Source organism: Lethenteron reissneri, chromosome 28, assembly GCF_015708825.2.
Source record: "Lethenteron reissneri isolate LAM-NWPU_2019-01 chromosome 28, ASM1570882v1, whole genome shotgun sequence".
NCBI classification, from domain to species: domain Eukaryota; kingdom Metazoa; phylum Chordata; class Hyperoartia; order Petromyzontiformes; family Petromyzontidae; genus Lethenteron; species Lethenteron reissneri.
Genome location: NC_083806.1, coordinates 8,712,398 through 8,735,251, shown reverse-complemented (window position 1 = coordinate 8,735,251; position 22,854 = coordinate 8,712,398). Strand labels below are relative to the sequence as shown.

The window sequence follows — 22,854 nt, the reverse complement described above, 5'->3', positions numbered from 1 at the left end:
GTTATCCTTCCCCCGCACCTCCGATTAGCACGGTTGGCTACGTACCGTGCGAAAGACGTTCAATATACATACAGACAACCGACGACCATTTGAATTCAGTGACACTGAAAATGATTATCACGAACCTGAGGTCTTCTGCAAGGAGGCGCGAGGTGCTCTGCCCATCATAGTTTATACAGATTACCCTCACACAGCATTCTCCCAAAATGTTTTTTATGATTCTGTCCCTAATGGTTTTACTTCAACTCAAACCGATGCATGTTGTTGGAATTCTAGTGAACAGTGGACACTGATTGGAAGTAAGAGTTATTGCCCTCAAATGTTATCAGGTTGCAGAAGGCAGCATTTCGTTTGAGGGAGGGGGAAAATATTTAAGCCTGTACCAGCAAATATGCTTTTACATGTTAGTGCACTCACCTGTGTGCACATTTTATGTAGAGAATGCATGTACCCGCATATGGTCATAAGAAAGACAAAGATCTCCTGTAAAACCTTAACATACTGTTGAGGTGTGTGCTGTTAGCGAGCACTTATGAAAGCCGAAATGGCACACGAGGGGATGGGTGGCGAACACCACGCTCGGCCGCATTTGTCTGCTGGGTGATGATTCTCACAACACCGCACCAGGGTACTCATTTGAGGCCGAGTCGACCTAGGGGAGACCCAGGACTGGTTCAGATAATCGTCACTGGTGTTTTTCCGTGAACGGGAATCGAACCCGGGTCGTCTGGTTCGCAGCACAGCACACTAACTGCTACACTTCCGCTCCCCATAATTAGAACACACACACAGGTACAGACGCACTAGCATATGCACGTGCGGGGTAACACTTGACCAGGCCGCCCCGCTCTCCACGTCACGGCTTTCCCCTCACCTGGTACCTGGAGAAGTCCCCCCCGTGGACACGTGGCCCTGCTGATGGGGTGGGCTCGTCACGTCCTGGAGCCACCGACACGTACTTGCCGCCCTTGTAGGCAAGCAGAGGCTCTTCCAGGCCGCACAGGGCCTCGAGGAAGTACTGGAGCGCCGCCACGCGCTTGCAGTCAGCCGCGAGCACCTGCACGACACAGGGTGGGGGGTGGGGTGGGGGGTTAGAGGTGAAGCTTCGCGACACCGGGCGCTCTCTGCTCGGGATGTGGATGAGCTGCTGTCAAGGAGCATAAACCATCACGCAAACTCTGGTGATCCTTGCAGTAGCGGCATTTGGCTGGTCATCGGACAAAGACAGTCATCTCGTCGCGCGCTTTCAGATGCGCTTTCGCGGCCATCTGGGATGCTCTTCCTTCTGATATTTGGAAGCTACTAGAGCAATGCACTTTTGCATATATTTTGAAAACTCACTCCTTTCGAACGGCTTTTTGTGTCGAGTTTATTGCCCTTCCGCCGCACCTCCAATTAGCACGATTGGCTACGTACGGTGCGAAAGAAGTTCAACACATGTACGTACATCGACGACGCAGCTCAATTCAAGCCACGACCAACGTCAAGTAGAGGGACTGTGGTGCTCACTCTCGAAGCTGCGGACCGCTATGGATTATTTGACCTCCAAGCTGAACACTCTGTCACACCAACCGGAGGTTGTCCTGCACCGACATGTGATGTTGCAGCCACGAGACTCAATTATTCATTGTCTTGATAAATTTATCACTGTTAGATATTTATGTGGAGATGTCCAGAGGCATGTGTACATCTTTAGTCACAAGGGGGTTCAACAGCGCAATTCACTTCAACGTCCTCTTCTCCAACAGAGTTATAGCCCATCAGCATGGGAGATCTGGGATTGAATTTAGAGAGGCCCAGTCTATTTTTTTTATTTCTGATTTATTTTGGGCTAGGACACGACACACAAACACCTCTTTTCTTACCCAAGATGCCACAAGGTGTTTCACGTTGGCGTTGTCTCATAACAAGAAATCTGGCAGGACAACCAGGATTTAATAGATGTTTAAACAAAAATGGATAAACCATCATTAGTAATATTGTTGTATGAGAAACCAACACTATATATAACTAATTAACGACAATATATAAATCAGTGCTCGCTCCTCTGTGGTTTCTTTAAAGATGCGGATTCCCCACAGAGAACGACCGAAGCGGAGTTAAGGATGCCCCCGCCAGGGATACGACAAGCGGCACCGCATGGCTCAATTGGGGCCCTCTCAGAACCAGGCGGCAGCCTCAACGCTGAACGCGGTCCGATGCTTCACAGCCCAGGCAGTATGGAGTCCACTCGGGGGAGCCAGGCCATCCCACAGAAAGACCTTTTGATTATAACGATCCCACTCGTATCCGTCGTGGCATCTTGTGAGCAAGTGGTCTCCTAACAGGAAAGACAAGGCAAAGATTCCCCTGTAGAGCTCTAACATACATTTGGGGCAAGTGCTGTTCGTAAAAAGCTATGAAGGCCGGTAAGGCACACGAGGAGGTGGGCGGCCAACACCGTGCCCGGAAAATACATAGACACACACACGGGAAAACAGATGAGTGCAAAGACGTCAACCCTAACCCTACCCAGTGCAGCCAACTAGATATGACACGATTCACCACCCCCGGCACCTCCTCAGTGATTTGATTAATTATCATGGTGTGATTCAAGAGTTATTTTCTGTCTCACTTTTCCCATCTTGTTGGTTATTGTTTCTTTTTTATGTCTTGTTCGCACAACTTTGTTCACAGCACTCGCCTCATGCAATAAAAACATTGCACGACAGTAGCATAATTCCCAGATAACCAATTCTTACACGCACGATTCATCAGCGTAAAAATGATTATTTTAATTGAACTGATGCATCATTATACACCTCAAAAGAACAGTTTTTTTTAGCAGACCCAGGTATGTTTGCGCTCCGCAATCATCAGCTGTGTGGTCACATGACTCAAGGCGGCAGAGTGCAGGATGGTAACGGCGGCGTGGGCAGCAATCGAGGTGCGATGTGTGGGCAAGTGCTTGCTTGCCCTGCCGCCACTGACACTGAAGTCCACTCGTCGACATTCCGAGACGCAATCGTCTCCTCTAAAGCCAGCCCTACAGATGGGACACGTTTGTCACATTTCAAAGTAGGCCTCCTCAACCAAAACAACTCCAAACATCGTTTTCTTGAGAATACGGAACATTGGTTCCAAATCCTTCTCTGTGAGCAGCAAACGTGTCACTTGTTTTCATCACCCAAAATCAAATAGAAGAGGCCTGGACCCAGAAGCGAATGAGGAACAGTGTGGATAAGATTGATATGCTTCACTGCATTATTGGCCTGCTACCACTGGGCCTGCTATGGTTAGTCTGCTATGCATCTTCAATGACTTCATAGCTGACACCTACACGGCAAATTTGCAAGCACGCACAATGCAGAACTGTCCTTAAAAACGTGTCTTATGGCTGCGTGAGGCTTTCTTGCACAAATAAAGGTTGATGAAAAGCTTGTAAAATACATCTCTGGTTATATGCAAACTCTTAACTGAAGAATTTTAATTACTGAGTACTCTGAAAAACTGTCTAAAGTTTATGGGACAGTGGCACTATTTAGTTGGCCTCTCGTAGGCCAAGGCCTCCAATAGGCCGACGCCTCGCAGAGGTGGCGGTCGCGAAAGAGGCGGTGGCGGCGAAGAAAAGAGCCCATCAACTCCTCCCTCCCTGCGTTCCTTTCAACAGCCTGGGGGCTGAAACGAAGAAAAATCATGAAAAATTCCTCAAGGTCGGGAACATTGCTCGTGTCTTCACATACGTCTAGTTCCGAAAAAGCCATCCCAAATAATGAAGACCTTAAACCCAAAAAAAAAAATTACCGGTGTTATTCATTCATGTAAGTACGTGTTCACAAAGTAAGCCCCAGGAAGCCTCTTGGAATTATTACCTTTTTTTTGGCCCAAGTGACCAAATTGGGCACAGCCTTAACAAGCATGTGGTTTATATTTACGTGACATTTAAAATGGCATGTTTTGAACACAAAATATGTGGCGTAAAATATCCTCCCAAGAAATGGTTAGTGCCCTGGTAACAGTGCCCACATTTGGCCGTGCTTTGCACTTGCGAACGAGCAGAATGTGACAGCCGTTTATTGTCAGGGTCTGAGAGGGCCTATTAGGTTCCCCTGGCTCCATGTGCCTGTGAATGCCGTTAAACCAGTCGTCGGACATTCCCTGGACAAACAGCCAACCTCCAGGCGCCACCCCCGCCGTGTCCCTTATGCCCACACCCCGATGCCCCCCCCACCCAGCCCGCCGCCACCTCCCCCCCGCCGGTTCCCCCCAGAGAGGTCCGTGGCCGACCCCATTGGAAGACGGTGGTCACCGGGGACCCGACCCAGAACTCTCAAGGCCAAACGCCCCGTCAGCCATGCAAAGAGCGACTGTGACACACGCTCACGGCACGGGAGCGGTGCACTCTGGGAGCGGAGTGGGCGCGACGCGCAAGTGTTCACGCACGCCGCAAGCTCGCTCGGGGCAGGCCTGGGCCACCCTGGCCTCCTTTAGAATTGCTGCCCCATCGCACGGCTCTGCTGGGAACGGCCTGCGGGTCATGGTGGGGGGGGGGGGGGGGGGGTTTGGCGTTTTACGAGCGCGGGTGTTCAAACGCCATTGGCCGTGGCCGTTGGACAACAGACGGAACCCGACCGCGAGGGAGGGGTGGCGTGGGTGTCAGGGGGGGGGGGGCAGGGGGGTGCTGTGTTTTGTATTCGCAAGCTCCGGGGTCACGCAAACAATGCGAAGGCAGCAGTTCGCCCGGGCTGATGTTCCACAACGCCACGAGCCTCTGCTCAATGCTCCATTTGGTTTTTTTTTAAGACCCCATTGTTCTGGATGCTATAAAAACTGGGGGCGCATTAGCAGGAATTAAAAAAGCCATCTTTTGCCAAAATATGAATGAACAAATATTTTCCTTATAAGTTTTCTAACTGTAGTATCTGCTCCACAACCGGGAATGATAGCACAATCGGCAGGGTTTGCAGTTAAGCGGTCTTGCAGGGGGAGGGGGGGGTTAATCTGCCATTGAACGCACTAATTCATGGTATAAAAATACAAATATGTATAACAAACCAAAAGGAAATATTTGTGATAGATCCGAATTGTAAAAAACCTTCAAAATCAATGAGTTGTTCTTACATTCGTTTCATATAATAATATTGATTAATTTAATCAGGAATTAATCGAATTATTTCCTTTACAAAATACCATCCTTTCTGCCCCTAACACAATAAAAAAAAAATCGAGATACATTGCTTAAGATGGCCTTGTTAAAGACAAGTCAAGCAGACATGACCCTTGCACTGCTCTGCTTGAAATTGAAGCTGTTAGTTGGATGTGAACAACGGTCTATTTAAAAAGAAAATGCTACTTGTTTTCTCTCAAAACGCAAAAAACACACAGAGACGAAGGGAAACTCGCCGCCGCCCGTCACAAAAAGCCACGAAAAGCCACGAAAAGCAAGCGCTTTGCGTTTAAAAAGGGGGGGGGGGAAACCCCCCCTGACCCTTGGCACACCCCTCTCCCCCCTCCCCGCAGAGCTCATCGCAGGGAATACGCCGCTGCCCAACCCATGTGGAGAATGTCACACTGCTGTTTGTTTGAATGGAGTGAGTCAGTGTGTCCCGGGCGCCCCCCGAGAGGCATGCTGGGAAGTGCCGTGTACGTGCCGAGCAGCAGTGAGGCCCGGTGCATGCTGGGAGGTCGTGGCGAGGTCAGGGCGATTTTGCTGCTCGCCAGGCAGGCAGGCAGGCAGACGAGCACACGCTGTGCGGGAGGGGGAGGGCAACGCACCACGCTCGCTCGCTCGACTTCACGAGACGCCGCTCCGTGGCACGGCGAGTGCGCCAGCCCCGTGTTTACTTTCACAACCAACGCTGCGCCAAGACACACATGTGCACACATGCACTTTTTTTTTCTTTCCCTTTTCCTCCCGCGAATACTTATTGCAAAAAAAAAAAAATTTGCTTCCCCGAAAAGTGCACGCGGCCAAGCAAGACGGGGCCCACGTGCAGCGGTCGCGAGCCGCGCAATTAGGAGCCGAGAGCACGGGGGCCTACCCACTGCATGGGTAATTACCCTGTGCGTGGCCCTGGCCTGGAGCCCAACCTTCACCCCGTGACACCGGGAGATGCAGTTAAAGAGCCAGCGAAGTGGAAACGGATAAGAGCGAGACAGACACGCAAACGGCCATGAAGGCTGGAACGGAGACGGGCACGGAGACAAAAAGAAATACAGATTTTTCCGGGTGGCAAATAGCCACCCGGACCGTGCTGCTCCTTACATTACCGTCACGGGCTGACATCAATAAATAAAAAATGCCAGGAAGCTCAAAATCCCTTCCTCAAATTTCATCCGTCGGTTGGGCACGAAAACAGCCCCCCCCCTCCCCCACTGCCGGATAAATTATATTTCCAGGAAGTCTATTCAAACGCACATTTGCAAATTTTCGTGAATGTTTACGAACACTAAATTTAGCGGTGATCTCTTTAATGAGGAGGGCTCTCATGCAGACTTCAACCAGCTTCGCTAGCCACGGTCACCATCCAATATATTGCTTCGTTTGTCATAAAAGCAAGTCCAAGTTCACAGAGCGCTCATCCCTTTATCTAATTCCCTACTTGCTTTTCGCCTGCCAGAGAGTACGGCTCCTACATATGAATCGCATTATTAATGTAGGACCACACAATCAATAATGGATGCATATAGAGCCACAATGTGTCAGGTTCATAAAATCAGCTCTACTGCGCATAGCTTTCATATTTGCTTAAAGGAACGTAATGTAAATACAGAAAGTATTAAACGGGCAAATGAACGTGCAGATGGCTGAACAAAGAAATAAACACGAGCAGTAAATAACTTCCAACAGCAACATTCTGCAAAATACAAGCGTACACGTTGTTTAAAAAGTGTTTATTTTTTCATAGATAAATAGCCCTGGATTTATTTTGAGTTTCGTGAAAAAAATTGATTGTTTTTCTGGAGTTTGATTTAAGGCAGTACCATTTCGATGACTACTACGGATTACGCGACCCAATCTTTACCACAGAATTCACGTTAAACACCCCGATAGCCTCGTTCCTGATAGGTGCAAATTGTCCCGTGACCATTAAATAAGACTTACTCGAGTGAGCCTTTCCTTGCTGTGAATCATTTACAGCACAGACACCAGGGCGAGCCTCCCTGCATTTGATCCAAAAGTTCATTCACTCAAATTTGAAGCTCGCAATTTGACAACAGCGTGCCCAGTGTGCAATGTTATTCACTTGCACTGCACATCCCAAAACACTTATTCATCATGTTCCCGTGCTAGTTTTTGTCATTCTTTACCAAAAACCTAGTGCAGGGCTTCCCAAACTCTAGTCATTACGTCGGACCACATTTATTCAAATCTGAACAGAGAAGACCGGTGGACGTAGAATGAGTGAGGCGGGCATGCGGACCGGAGATCGGGAGTCATGGTCCTGCGTGAACATGGCTGTAACACGGCTTCTAAATTCCACCTTTTTCACACAAATGTAATCGATGAATCAATATATTGTTCCTGGCCAAATATTTATCACGGTCTCGCATGTAAAATTAATCATGAATCTCAATGGGATTTCACAAGGTATGTAGCTTGAATTAAAATCACGTGTGATCTGGGGAGTCACCTCATTAGCCGATTGCTTAATAATTTTGCCTCCACCCAATCCCGTGCAAATGTAACCCGTACCACATCGCGATTGAGAGGTTGTGTTGTTTTTTTTTTACTTTAATTCAATTAAGTGTCTTTAATCACATCACTGGCTCACAGCGCACATACCCCCGCTGATGTGTTTTGGAGGTCACGCTTTGCAACAAAGCAGGCCCGTCGTGTATAAATATTATAAAGACGACCCCCTGATGACGATGACACCGCTTCCCCACATGAATGTCAGCGACGATGGCAGTGACTCCACCTGCACCCCCCCCCCCTTACCTGTCACTTCACCCTAAAGCAGCTGATCGCCCCCATCTCACTCCTGCATTTAAAACAACCTCCGGTATAGCCTGCAATTTGCACACGGTGTCAGGGCGTGATGCGTTCAGGGTGCACGTGGCAGTCCGCGCCTGCACGGCGTTGAGCAGATGCCCCCCCCCCCACCCCCCACCTCCCACCACCAGCAAGAGGAGCTGGACAGGCCCGAGCAGCCGGCTTGCCGCCGTGCACGGCCGCTATCGTCTCGGCGGCGTGCCGTGGAATAAAGCGGACGGAACGTTTGCGTCAACACTAGGGGCACTCTGGCACGGACGCCCGCTACCCCCCCCCCACCACCCCCTTAGCGAATTTTATCTGTGCAGTAACAGCCCCGCGTCCATCCGTCCATTTGGATGGCGAAGTCTCGCTAAGCCTAGGGGCCGGCGACGGCAGCTTGGGCCTCGGTAGCTCGGCGACAGAGTTATTGCCCGTTAATTTGGGGGGAAACAAAAGGGAAAATGGACAACAGCGAAGGGAAATCTCTCAATGACCCACTGAAACGTAGCAGCAGGTCACGCTCTATAAACGCCCATGATCAAGACAAGACCTGCATTAAATTGGCTTCAAAAGCAATTTCATGGGTTACGTTTTTTTAAACACGTGAGGAAATGTGATTATGAAGTGAAGAGAACTACAGCAAGACCACATATTAATAGGATGTGTTACTGTTTTGGTTTCGCGTTTCAATTGGGAATAAAGCATGCATTTGAAAACATGGGGGGGCATCCATTTCCTCGAGGTTTGTCTACGTATCTCTCAGAGGTCGCAAACGGGTTTTGATTCCTTACCCGTACCCGGCCGCACCAGGGTCGCAAACGGCTACCCGTACCGGTACCCGGCCGGGTACGGGTAGCCGGGTATCGGGAAGGGTACGTGTATCGGGTACCCGGTTGCGACCTCTGGTATCTCTATCAATGGGCTCGCATCTCTTCGGAGAAAAATTTCATTCGTGGGGACATTGGTTCCTTTAAAAACAATCACCTTTCCCTAAAAAAAACATGTCTCGTGACATTTTCACCGCCTCTTGCGCGGAGCCGTCTGAACGTCCCCTCAAGCAAACGGCACACTCCATCACAGCATGGCACCGTATATATGTTGAACTTCTTTCGAACCGTACGTAGCCAGCTATGCTAATCGGAGGTGCAGGGGAAGGACAAACTAGACACAAAAAACTGTTCTAAAGAAATGAGTTTTGAATCTATATTTTGAAGTGCATATAGCTCCAGTGGCTTCCTAATATTGGAAGGAAGAGCATTCCAGAAGGCCAGAGAAGAGCGTCTCAAAGGGCGCGATGCAGTGACCTTCTTTGTTCGATGGCTAGCCAAAAGCCGTTGCGAGAATGACCGGAGTTCGCGGGATGATGGTTTATGCTGCTTGACGGCATGGCATGGTGAGGCACGGCACGGCACAGCGAGGCACGGCACAACACGGCATGGTGAGGCACGGTACCGCGAGGCACAGCACAGTGATGCAAGGCATGGCACAAAATGGCATGGCACAAAATGGCAAGGCACGGCACGGCCTGGCGAGTCCGAGCTAGGTGTGCGCACAGCACTCCGGCGATGGATGCAGAGCGAGCGCTGCGCTCTCCATCACAATCAAAAAGGAATCCGTCAAAAGGGGCGATTCGGGAAGCGTGTGCAGGGCTGTGCTGGGACCACCGCTTGCTGTAGGTGTGTCCTTTATGGCTCCTTGGTGACAGTTTATAGCCTTTGTTTTGTTTTATAGTGATTATATAATGGGGGGAGCGGGGGGGGGCAAATGTTGCTGGGTAGGAAACCACGCTTCCTAAGACCGGCGCTGCACAGTCAGAAAAGAAAATGCACCGCTTAAACTTGAGTTACTTTTCGACTTGTAAATTAGCTGCAGTAAATGAGATGTACGTTGAACTTCTTTAGGACAATACGTAGCCAACAGTGATAATATAATCGGAGGTGCGGGGGGAAGGACAACGAAATAAAATATACATGCATCACTGGGTGAAGTGCATATGCTCCTGTTTGTATGCGCCTGTGAGTTTGTGCAAAGCTAATAATGATTCCATTTGTTCAGCCAAAAAAGGTTTCACGGAGTCTCAAGACTTCAGAAGGATCTTGCATTGCCACATTTGGCCAATTCTATCGATGGGTGTTCGACAATGACATCCACCTATACGTACCATCACGAAACCTACACTCATCTGCTGAGAACCTGCTGCTGCCGCTGCTGCTGCTGCTACTGCTGTGTGTAATCAACTCGGTTGTTCCTCCGGCGCCCTGGTGGTCTGGAACAGTCTCTGCCAAGTGAAGTCCGCTCAACTGTGACCATCGGCGCTTTCAAGACCGGACTAAAAACATTTATTTTCGCTTCTGTTGTGTTTAATATTCGCTGTGCCATCCGCGGGTTCCGTCACAGCCTGTTGCCGAATATGGCCAACGCGTGACAAATCTCGGATCGACCGACTGATTGACAAGTGAGAGGAAATCGGCCTACCCGGAGAAAACAACGAAAATCAATCACTCGCCATCCTTCCGTCATCTGGCCACCTCGCAGCAATCTCCAACCAAATAGTTACCAGGCTGAAGGCGGCTTACTCTTCTAGAAACCGACGAGACCGGACACGGTTCGCCAGGGCGATTTTTTTCTGTTGCGTTGTCTGCGCGTACCTGCTCGTGCACACGTGCCCCGCCTGTAAGTGCCCTGCGTGTCAATCGCTGCTGATCGCGGGCACACGTGAGAACGGGAAGAACGGTGGCGGCCGACTCCGTCCGTCGTCGGCCCCAACGTTTTAATTAAACTCAGCTCCACACCACAAAGACGACCCCATTGATTAAAATGTAATAAGAAGGGGCTGTGACGGAGTCGGTGGGGAGTGGTGGGTCGGTCGGGGGGTGTGCTACGCAGGTGTTCACGGGGGCCCCCCTGAATCCACGATCCCCCCCCCACCTCCCGCGACCACCGTAGCCGTGTCGGCTGTCGGAGCCCGTTACTCTGAGGCCTCGCAGCCGCAGAGTGAACGTCCCCACGCTGCGTGACCGCCAGATGCTCCTGGTGTGCGTGCCGATTTCAAGCGGCAGGAGGGGAGGAGCTGTGGAGGGGAAGGCGTGCCGAACCTGGGAGCTCTGCGAACATAAAAAAAAAAGTTTAATTTCTGCCTCGAGTAAAAATCACGGCGCGACAGGATTACAGCTAAACCCACGGCGGAACGTGGGGTTAACGGGCGGGAGCAACTCCGCGCCTGTAGCGAGTGCCGTGTTTATCGGTGACCGTAACAAGCGCGGAGCATTTGACGATGTCAATTAGCAAACGTTTAACGTTCCCCGCATGGCCTGCCAATGCTCAGTGGCTCGTGGAAATGGTAAATGCTGTCAAGGTCCCCACCGATGTGATGTAATTTTATGAATCGGTGCGGGCGGTCAAATTATGCTGGCAACAGATTCAGGATATTTAAATCTCGATTTCAGACGAGACAATCTGATTTGTAAAAATGTGAAGTAGCAAACAGGGTAATTACATGAAGGAAAGCTTTGCTTGTGCTGAGATCTTGTGGTGTTACCACTTCATAAAATATCTCTCGTATTCTGCTGCAGTTATATTTATTTTAAATCTGTCCTTGTGTGTATTTTTTTTACTTACGCCAGTGGGAACTATTACCCTTTTTTGAAAAAAGTGAAAATGGAAAGTAAAATAAGCATATTGGACGTTGAAAAATTGTACGGTATACAAAATTATAATTTATGGGCACTGCATCTGGTCACTGTCGAAAATGTCAGATATTTAAAATCACAAACAACCATAATATTCCAAATGTGCCTCGTGTTACACATCTCCGCAATGTGGGGCTTGGTTTTGTGAGTGTTCAGCAACTGAATATTTTAAATGGGACATCAGCACCTCACCTGGTTAGATATAGGATGTTGTTAGACTCAGAGACTATTCGCTTGACATATATAGGAATAGAATAATTCACTACACGTGTGATTTCTCGGTGCATGACACTATTCACAAACCGCCTAACAGATTCACCTTATTACACCAACCAAACCTGCCAATCAAAACCAATCAACGCGCAATCAATTAAAATTAGTAAATTAGATCTCATGCTTCGACTGTGTCGATGACGTCATTGCATCAATTGAATGTATGTCAAACTTCTTTCGCACGGTACCATAACAAACTGTGCTAATCTGAGTTTTTAGCTCCTGTTAACAACCTGATAATTGCTGGATGTCATCTCCGGCGAAATGTCGTCACCCATTTAACCGTCGTGAAATTCCTCTCCAACAACAAGAACAACACTAAATTTCGATTTAAAGCTTCTTTCGTGACTGCAGGGATTCATCTTCTTCGTTCTTTCGGTAAAGTCACGTAGAAGAGAAATAATAAAATAATAAAAATTGTTTTATTTTGTTATATTATTTGTTTACGTTTTTTATTTTATTATTTCCCTTCTACGTGACTTTATCGAAAGAACCAAGAAGAAGAACAACACCGATGTTGCTGCTGATGCAATAATACACTTACTGGACATCTGTGAAAAAGAGCTTTATAGCTCATCGGATTCCTCCGGTATGAATATTCTGATCCTGGCATTTGGCATGTTTGATTCACATTAAACTTTTATTCATAGGCTGGGTCGGGTGGAAGAGGCTTCATGACAAACACAAGATGACGAAACCCAGAGGGGTCCAGCAACCAAAATAACAAGAGCGATTTTTTTCGAATTCGGTAGAAAACTAAATATTTCAAGAGTCGCAATGCAGTCCTTAAAGAGCCGCACGCGGCTGACCTAACTGAAAAAAAACCGATTATGAATCATATTGATCGTGGAAGCCTTGGTATGAAATGACCTCTTCAACAAGTTTGAGCAGGAGTTTGAGTGTCCGTGTTGTGTGTTGGTGTCTGCTGAGCGTTTGTTTACTGTGAAAGAGGCTGACACAGAGTGGCGAGGCCAGAGCCCACGAACGCTCCGTTGAGCCGAAAGGTCACGTGTTAATTACTCCAGGAGGGCGTCCTGACCCTGACCCCGGTGCAGACGTGTTAGCCCGGACGCACGATTGAGCAAACACTGCCTCCACCCGGCCTATCGGTCCAGCCCCACACCGCCAATTCACAATCAGACACGTCTCTGCCAAATGTAAACCTTCCTTGCAACTAATGAAACATTTGCATCTGGTCTTAACCATGACCAACACACACAGTAGCGTTTGCGGGAAACTGGGCAGCTCGAAAAAACTGCAAGTGGAAATGTTCCACGAGCATTTTTTATTGTTGTTATTATTGCAGTTACGAGCTCGGCTTTGTTTGCGGTGCGAATGCTTCGGTGGGTGCGCAACCTTGCGACTGCCAAGGCGACAACAGACATGGGGAGGAAGGAAGCCTTAAGAGATTCCTCTCCATCGGTGACGTACACCACCAAGACAACCGTGCGACCTCCCACAAAATTAAGTCATAACGTCTAAAATTATCCCATGTCAGGTGTTGCCCTGTACACTTGGGGGAGGAGGCAGGGGGAGGGGTAACGTCTGTGCAAACTTTTCCTCTCCAAATGTTATGACCCTGGTTTGAATGCGGAGAGTTATTTCAGACGAGCCTCTGGTGCACGGTTGCGCTCTGGCTCTGATGATTGACATCCCCGGGAGATTTTTACATTTTATTTCCCCTCCCCCCCCCCCTTTTCTTTTCCCCGAGCTTCATTTGTGAACAATAATCAGCCATCCTTCCTGTGGCCTGCTGGGTAAAAATAGTGGGCGGCAGTTTGCGCTGCCAATGTAATGTGATTCTGGGTCAATCGTGTAGGCAATAACAGTGCATGCCGTGCTGTGTGTGTGCGTGTGGAGTGTGTTATGTGTCTTGTTGTGTCACGAGTGCTGCTTGTTCAGTGTGCGCCGTCATTTGCTAAGTGCAATGAATAATAATGTGTGTTGTTTGCATTGTGTATCATGTGCAGGTTGTGTAACGTGTGTGTCGTGCGAATGGTGCACACGTCGTAGGTGTCTGTCTCCAGTTGGCGAAGGAAATTCCCTGTTCTCACTCAAACTAAACTATAAACTAAACTATTTGGATTTTACCAGGTAACTCCCACTGAGCTATATAGCTATTTTTTTTAGAAGCGAACTGGCCATAAATGATAGCTCAACATAATGGCTTATTGCGTGAAAATGTCTAGCAACCAAATACTCTAAACGCGTGTTTCTAAATGTAGAGGGAAAAAAACGGAGGACCCAGAGAGAAATCACGTGACCGCGGGAAGAGAGACATGCAAACTCCAAATATACAGCAGCAGGCGTCAGGGTCGAGATCGAACCAACGGACCTCCTGCATACCAGGCGAAGGAGTTGACATCTCTTACGGCACGAATCAGACTTCCCATAGCAAAACCACAATTGCCGCCTTCCCACCAAGTGATTGTTCACCAGAGATGTGACGATAGTGCTGATGATGATGACAGTGATGACAGGAGTTTAACTTAAGATTGGAGTGCTGCTATGCCATACCAGACGAGCTGTGCCAGCCCTGACGGTGCAGCTATATTTGGGTAACATCCTCGTACCGTTTCCAGCCTCGCTTGGTGCGCTGGGGCGGTGGCGGGGGCCAACTTGTTTCTAGCTCGGAACTCCGCCAAACCTCGCTCCTTGAAAAAAATAAAAGTCCGATACAGCGAGGGTCAAGGCTCCCTGCTGCCCTGATCAGGAAATCGAGCCACAGCCTGCTGGGGTTCAGCTGCAGCTTGAAGTTCAAAACAACTCCTTTGAGAGTCGAGCAATTCTGCTCTCACAGTGCGACACTGCGATTGCACAAACACGGCTATTTTTGGACATCGTCATGACCCGCGACTTTGACGGTGTCCGCGTGCGTGAGTCCGCGCGATCGCCTTCCCTTTGTCCTGGAGCACGCCACTCTGCTTGTGTTAGGCCGTGCGCGTGAGCGGTCATTTACAAGAACGGACCGAGGCTACCAAACTAGAAAGTTATCGGACGTGCGCCTCCTGCGATGTACAAAAGACACTCAGCTGTTCAATCACAAGTCCATTATTGCACGAGGTAAGTTCCCTCTGAGATTAATTTAGCCTTTAGTTTTTTATAGGAATCTGAGTGAGTGTTACGCAAAGATGGTCTCCATATTTTATTCATTTCAGGGAAGAATAAACGTCTGAAATAGGCTATGGCAAACTGCCCCAAATTGGCCTATCTCTGTGAATGGCCAATACTACACATAAATTACCTTCTAATTACCCACAAGAATTAATGCGTCGCTTTTTATTTTCAAGCGATGCATAATCTCAGTGGGCTCTCGGCTGCGAATAACAAAGGAAATTCAAAATTGAAAAAAAAACCACGCATTTATCGTCTCCGGCCATACAACAGTTCATGGTGAGCAGTAGAAAGTTAAATAACCGACCTCTCGCGGTGGGAGCTTAGCGTGGCTATCCACGTTACCCGAGCGTAAGCACCTTCACATGCGCTGACCGCGTGAGACCCCCGTCACACGGAAGGGCCAGGGGAAACCAGAGCCTGGCCGCTCCCGTGTCGCACCAGCGCACGCAAACACCGGGGCGAGCTGAACGGCGGCATCATTTAACAAAGTTAAACGAAAACGCCGGTGGCTCTGCTTATTTTCGGTGGCGGGGACGCTCGCACACTGAACGCCGGTTCATCATCATCATCATCAACGCAACCGACAACGTAACGGATTTAAAATATCCAAGCTCACCTATTCTTCTGCTCGCAATTCACAATTTCACAGCGAGCCGTGGCGCACTCTCGTTCTACTTGTTGTCTGCGGCATCTTCGCCGTCTCGCCGACACGCTCTCCTCCTCCGGTTCCCACGTTTTTAGCTTATTCTGCGCATGCCTCGCGGGCTCCAATTTGCATGCGGCAGATTTCCCCCCGCGGAAAAATGAAATCCTAGCACTCGCTGGCATCAACACCTCCCAGCCACAGGCGGACCGCCATCAGAGGGAAGCTTAGAGTATGTAAATATTGTAAGCCATATAGAGATATGGATACGATATAGAAAAAAGATTTCCTAATATTGACTCTAGCTCCGCATAATGAAAATGGAATTTAGGTGTCGTGATAACACGTTAACACAAGCCACAATCGAGAAAGCGGGCACGATTAAAAAAACACGTGAAAAGCAGCGCGGGCAAACAGAACGTGTTAAACGTACACGGAGTTAACAAGAACAAAACAATGTGCTCGCACACGGGCGCACTTGCCAAACGTATTCCTACAAAACTCTCTTCCTGTTGCCTGTTCAGGTGAATTGCTGTCAAGCAGATGTGCCGCGCTGGAACCCGCTCCACCATAATTTCCACCGCACAAAAGAGGCGGTGTGTGTGAGAGAGCGCGTGCGTGTGAGCCGCTGCCAAAAGCGCCAACTCCTCCGAGTCACAAGGCGGTTCAAGCTTCCTCTTGTGCTGCCTGAAAGAGTTTCTAATTAGACTTTCACAGCTCCCTTGTCAGAGGAAGCAAACGCTCCCCGAGTGGGCCGTGGGGGCTGGGGGGGGCTTAATGGCGTGCGGGGAGCGTGCGCGGGGGAGTTATTCGTGTCATGTCGTCCTCGGCATGAGCAACTAATTAGGGCTTACAGAGAGGGCAGGGCAAGCGCAGCCGCCCAGGTGGGAGCCGCCACAGGCCGCGGGGAGGGGGGGGTGAACGCTGCAGGTGAGAAGGGAGAGACGCTGTTAATTAAAGGCACGCGCTTTGTTGTCGGAAGAGAGGCGGTAGAAGGGGGCATGGGAGAATATATCAGTTTCATACTAAACAGCTATATGTGCAAAAGCGTGCGAATGTACTAACGAAAAAGAGATAATAGATTCCAGTCCGCATTTAAGGTAGGGGAAAGTACTGTGAGTGAGCACCTATTAGGACCAGCCTGGCACACTCATGCATGTTGGCACCATGCATAACCCGCCTATGTGTCTCCCCAGCGCTGACTAAGTTCCGGCTATGATGTGTCCATCTAGGGGTGCAAACTCCAATGGACGCTCAACCCCGAGTTCACAGCCAGCAAACACATGAAAGTAATTACTTTTTTCTTCAAGGAATGGACATGGAAGAGCTTACACGGTGAACAGAGTAACGAGATTGACAAACCCCGGTTCGTCGAACGTCTCTGTCCTCGGCGCATTAAACACGCGAAGCAATCACAGATTGGTGCGATGCAAAATTGCATTTCAACATATTCAGAGAAGGGGAAAAAATTGCAGACAAAAAGACAATAAACATTAAACAGTGAGGTCAGTGGGTAACTCGTTTTAGATTAACCCGAAGCAAGAGATTCAAAAGCCTGGAGGATCAAATTGATGAAAGTGATGCCACCACTTAAAATAATGAATTTACTCGCATTGCAATGGATGATGCATTGAAGGTGGGGGAGAAGAGGTTAGAAACCAAACCGTGAGTGAAGTATCCAAACCCACAAAAAAACACTATGTTGACGAAAAGAAGAAATGTTAATTGAGACAGAGATGCAAAACTGAAGACAGAATACGCAGACTGAGAGGAGACATTGCAGAACACAAACACGACGATGATGAAATAAGAAGAAGAAGTTTTACCCTCTCTGGTAATACCCTGCACTGCCTCCACCACGTTTGACATTGGAAAGTGCCAACTCAGTCCAACAATGGCTAAATACAACTATCTATTTCAAAAAGTGAAAAGCATTTACAAGAACTTAAAGCTTTCGTGACTGCAGGAATACATATCCTACAGGTGTTTCGGTTGCGATCGAAACGTCGTGATATTTTTATTATTTTTCCTATCAACGTGGCTTTACCGAAAGACCCGCAGAATACATTTACAAGAAACAGAACAACTACCCTAAAATCCTCACTTTCATCACCAGTTTGCTTGGGAGATCAACGCTACGCGTCGCTTTTCCTGGCCTCAGGTTCTGGGTCGCTCTTCGCACCTCCTCGACAAATGGCACAACAATCGGCCACTCACGCGGGGGTGCCCGGCTACTTTCTAAAATTTTTCGAGGCTCCACAGCTCTAATAGGGTCAACCCCCCCCCACCACCTTTCCCCTGCGATGTTATCTGTGCTAGGGGGTTTCCCCTATCCAAAGACCTCGCAGAAATGCTCAATACATCTGCAAATCTCTTCCTGGGGGTCGGACATAGGATCGCCAATTCTTTCTCTTTAGGATAGCAAGAGGGTGAGGTGTTGCAAGTTACTTTTTTAAATTACATTTGTGATTTTTGATCGTCCGCTGCTGAGGAAGTTTCTATCGCCTGAGCAACCCGCGACGACCAGTCATCCTTTGTTGCCCTGCAGGGCTCACCGAATCTCCAAGCATAGGCTGTGGTAAGCCTCCTCATTCTCAGGCATGTTACACTATCGACGGTGGGAGTGGGCCTGCCGTTTTCTCTTGGTAAGCTGGAACACTTCCTCTGTAAGACAGAGTTCCTGCGGTCTGGTATGTGTACCCATGCAGCCATAGCAGCTGCATGAGCAACATTAATGAACTTCACCCATTTCCTCTCAACATCAGGAAGGGGTGGGGAGGGGGGATGGGATGATGCCAACCTTAGCTGCAAGTGATAATCAAAGTCATGCTTGCAACTTTCAATGGCCAAATGATTTGAATGGGATCCTAGGTGGAAGCTCACTACCGTAGTGGAGGAATGCCAAGCGCATCTTACAGGTGACAAGTGGGCATATCAGCTCCACAGGAGGTCCTGGTGTCAAGAACGTGGGCGAGCATTCGCTGTTCTGTTACTATATAGTCCAGCAGATGTTCACAGTTGAACCTGGCGTGCATTCAAGATGTTGTGTGGATGCACCGATGGGAGAAAAACATGTCGGTAATCAAAAGTCCATGGGTTGCACATAAATATAGCAGCCTCCTTACGTTGTTATTGAGCTGATATGGCCCATGCCTTCTAATCACACCTGCCCAAGTGTTAGCGTAATGGCCCACTAGAGCATTAAAGTCACCTACTAATAAGATGACGCTATTCTCAGCAGCCACTTTAGCCAACACTTTGGACAGGTCACGGAAAGCATCTGACTCATCAGCCATGCCTGGATCCATCCACAAATGTTTATCTTCAGTGGGGCCCAGGCCACCACCACCATTGCTCACCTCCTGGTGATGGGGAGGTGAGCCCACAATAATCTGTGGGGCTCACCTCCTCATCAGCAGGCCAACACCACACTGCCCATGCTCGCACGCCACCTTCATTATTTAAGTAATAATAAGTATAACCCGTAAAAACAAAGTTTTTCACTATAAATCCTTTATATGTGTGGCAGCGAACTTAATATAAAGGATTTAAAAATATATTCGCCTGTGGAGGACGCGGGGATCGATCCCGCGACCTTTGGCATGGGAAGTGAGGGCGCTACCAACTGCGCTACTCCGCCACGGCCTGTGGAGGGGTTACGCTCTGGGCTCTTATACTGTGACGTTCAACCAAAGCCAAGAATGAGTTCTATTTGAATATATGTAAAATATATTTTTTTTTGCCTAAAAAGTGTAACATTTTGGGAATTTTTTTTCACGAACATTAATTGTCTGGCACAACGAGTCTGTGTGGAAAATGTCAGCTCGATTGGATCACGGGAAGTGGGTTAAAAAACGACCGAAAGATTTGCACGGTCGTAAGCAAGCAAGCACGCAAGCAAGCAAGCAAACTTAATATAAAGGATTTAAAAATAGCCATGTGTGTTATTTGACGTTTTCCTGCCATCAGTGTAGAACTGTTATTCCCTCGTGGGGACTGGAACCAGAACCAATCCACAGAACCCCGTGTAGTCCACACAAGTCCACATGCCACAGATCCAGCTCCCGACAGAGCAATGGCAGCCTCTCCTCCCCAGCGAGTGTTTGGAAATTCCAGAGTGTTTGCCTGTTGTTTCTTTGAGGGACTCCACGGTTGGGATTTCAGTCCCCTGGCTCCCCCAGATGGGGGTTTGGCCAGGGAATGTTTTTGACGTCCACTTGGGGCCTCTGAAGTTGAACTTCTCAGTACTGCTTTGGTAATCGATTTAATCGGCGGAGGGGTTACCAGCCCCTCGCACCCATCAAGTAACCCCCATTAGCCACGGTGCTGGAAGTGAGCACGCCACAAGAGCAAACAGTTGACCAGCATCAGCTGCTCCTCCAGTGGCATTGCCCACATCACACCAGTGGGGGTTGCTTTGACAAGACCTGTCCAATCTTGATTTGAAGCTTTCGTGACTGCAGGAATCCATACTCTTTGGTTCTTTCGGTAAAGTCAAGTAGGTATAAAATTTTATAAATCACGATGTTTTGGGCGCAACACAAGCGTCCGTCATCAGGTGGGAAAGCATGGTCTGCTGCTGAGGCAGACTGTTTTAAAAGGTTTGAAATGGGTGTAGCTCAGGGGTCATAAAGAAGTGGCCGGGGCTAGTGATGTTAATGTGAGAAATTAACATGGAACTGTAAGATAGGAGCGCGGCCTCCTCGACGAGGGCACGGAAGTGGCTATGTTAATGTGAGAGATTAGCATGTTAATGTAAAATCAAAAAGTGGTGCAATCCAAAGGCATGAGTGCAACCCAACGGGTGCAATCCAAAGGGCCTGTGAGTATGAGAGTGCAATCCAAAGGCATGAGAGTGCAATGCAAAGGACATGTGAGCATGAGAGATCTAAGAGAGAGGCATAGAGAGAGAGACACAGAAAGTCGGCAGCTGACATAGTCAGGTAGGATGGAAACATCACAATCAGTTAAGACTTCACCTGGTTAATAACGTCTTTCCAATGATTGCTTAGTTTGTACCCATCCTCTCGGTTGAAGTTGTGTCTGTGTTTATATATCAGGATGGCTTCATGAACACATCTCTGAAGGTAGCCGGTAGGTTTGCAGAGTACCTCCGTCTTGGAAAAATCCACCATTTCCGTGTGAGCCCACAGCGTTAAAACAATGATCGGCAACGGCAGAGGTATTGGTCCTACCGTGTTTCAGATCTGCCTTGTGTTCGCGAACCCGGTCCGAGACATGTCGTTTCGTTTCCCCAATGTAACTGCTGCCGCAACCACAACTCAGTTTGTAGACACCAGGGTATTGCATGTCAGGAATCACATCCTTTACAGATGGAATTAAATCACGGATTTCGTGTACTATGTTGAAACGAACCTGGATCTTGTGTTTGTTTAAGATTTTGGAAATCTTTTTGGTAACCCCTGCTATGTATGGTAAAGTGATGGTTTTGGTTGGATCCTCAGAAGGTTGTCTCCACATGGCTGCGGAGACAGCTTTGCGGATTGTACGGTCCGAGTATCCGTTCATTTTGAGGGCTTGGTGTACGTGCTCCAACTCACTGGCTAGGTGCCTCAGCAGCAGACCATGCTTTCCCACCAGATCACAGACGCTTGTGTTGCGCCCAAAACGTCATGATTTATTTCATTTTATACCTACGTGACTTTACCGAAAAAAACTAAGAGTAAAGACCTGTCCAGCAACACACAGGTACACGCATGCACATACAACGTGCACTGCATGTGCATTCTCTCAAATGCACCCGCGCGGTATCACATGCGGCGGAGCTAAACAGTAAATGTGGGCCCCGATTGTATTTATTATAAAACACCTATTAGAATGCCCAGTTAAATGGGCGCTCAATCAACAAGTCACGTCGGCTCTTTGCTCACCAAAGACATAACCAGTAGGCATTCAGGTTTCTCTACTGGCAGCGTGGACTTTCTCCAGGTAATCCCGGTTTCCTTCAACACGTATAAACCACCCGTCATAAAATTGGCTGACAACATATTAAATGCAGTGGCAGGACCCTCGTGAAAAAGAGTCCTACGACTCAGTGTGGCCATCCTTGATAAGTAGTGGGCGCCACAGTGACGAGATGTTAACTACTTCGCCTGGTATACAGGAACTCGTGAGTTCGATTCCGACCCTGACGCCTGCTGTATATTTGGAGTTTGCATGCTATCTCACCCCGTGGTCGAGGGTATTTTTCTCCGGGACCTCTGGTCTTTCCCTCCATATTAAGAATCAACATCGTGTGTTTAGAGTATTTGGCTACCGACATAAATTTCGACATAAGCCACTTTTTTGAGCTAACGTTTGTGATAGCCAGATCGCTTCTGATAAAGAGCTACATAGCTCAGTGGGCCTCACGTGGTAAAATACAAAATATTGTTTTTATGTTCAGTTTTAAATAAAAAAATATCTCTGCTAATATTACACATGCATCTTATTATGCACACATGTTTACACTAGTTCGGTTTTCGCATGTCATTACGCAAGGAATGTGATGCCTCTATTGTGATCAGCTTCATACTTTCATGTCTGTGCATTTATCTCGCTAAATGTATTTTCACCATTATTGCTATTATTACTGACATTGGTCTTGCTAAACGCCGCAAATGCATGCGCAACCTACAGACGCTAACGGCACATTTCCCAGATAAAACCTCGCCACGTGGAATAAACATACGGATGAAAAATGAATCGCGGCAGAAAAATTACGAGTGCACGCTTCAGCACAATAATCTCGCGCGCATTGTGAGTAGCCTTAAAGTGTGAGCCCATTGTACCCCCGTGTTAACGTGCACGTGTGCGCGCACGTACGCACGCACATCTACAGCGCGCGCGCGTCTGTAGCGGTGGCCTGGCTAGCAGTTGTCTCAGAACCATTGAGCCAATGTTGTTTCATGTTTGGCCGCAAAATAGTTTCTTGTCTGATTATATTATTCATTAATTCATTGTCATGACGGAAGGTTCAATTTCTTATTATACTACACCGCACTTTTTGTAATTCATTTAACTGACATGATCTCTGTCTGCCGAAGCCATTAATTCTATTATCACACCGCTTGTGGCGAGGTAACGTGTAGCTAAGACCACATTTGTTAACACACTACCAGATCCGGCAGAGACCAGTATGAAAGAAAATGCCAAACTGCACCTTGAAGGCCCGG

At 48.3% G+C, this 22,854-nt stretch overlaps 1 protein-coding gene across 3 annotated transcripts in view; it reads right to left on the bottom strand.

Annotated features, from left to right (window-relative positions):
- Positions 1-22,854, bottom strand: part of SMG6 (SMG6 nonsense mediated mRNA decay factor) — a 184,939-nt gene that overhangs the window by 56,252 nt on the left and 105,833 nt on the right. For 2 of the 3 annotated variants that reach the window (XM_061561975.1, XM_061561976.1), the window contains exon 15: positions 875-1,057. In XM_061561975.1, coding sequence (XP_061417959.1) covers positions 875-1,057 — 183 coding nt within the window. Of the gene's footprint in view, positions 1-874; positions 1,058-2,979; positions 3,026-22,854 lie in introns of those variants that run through there. The other variant, XM_061561977.1, reaches the window with a different exon arrangement.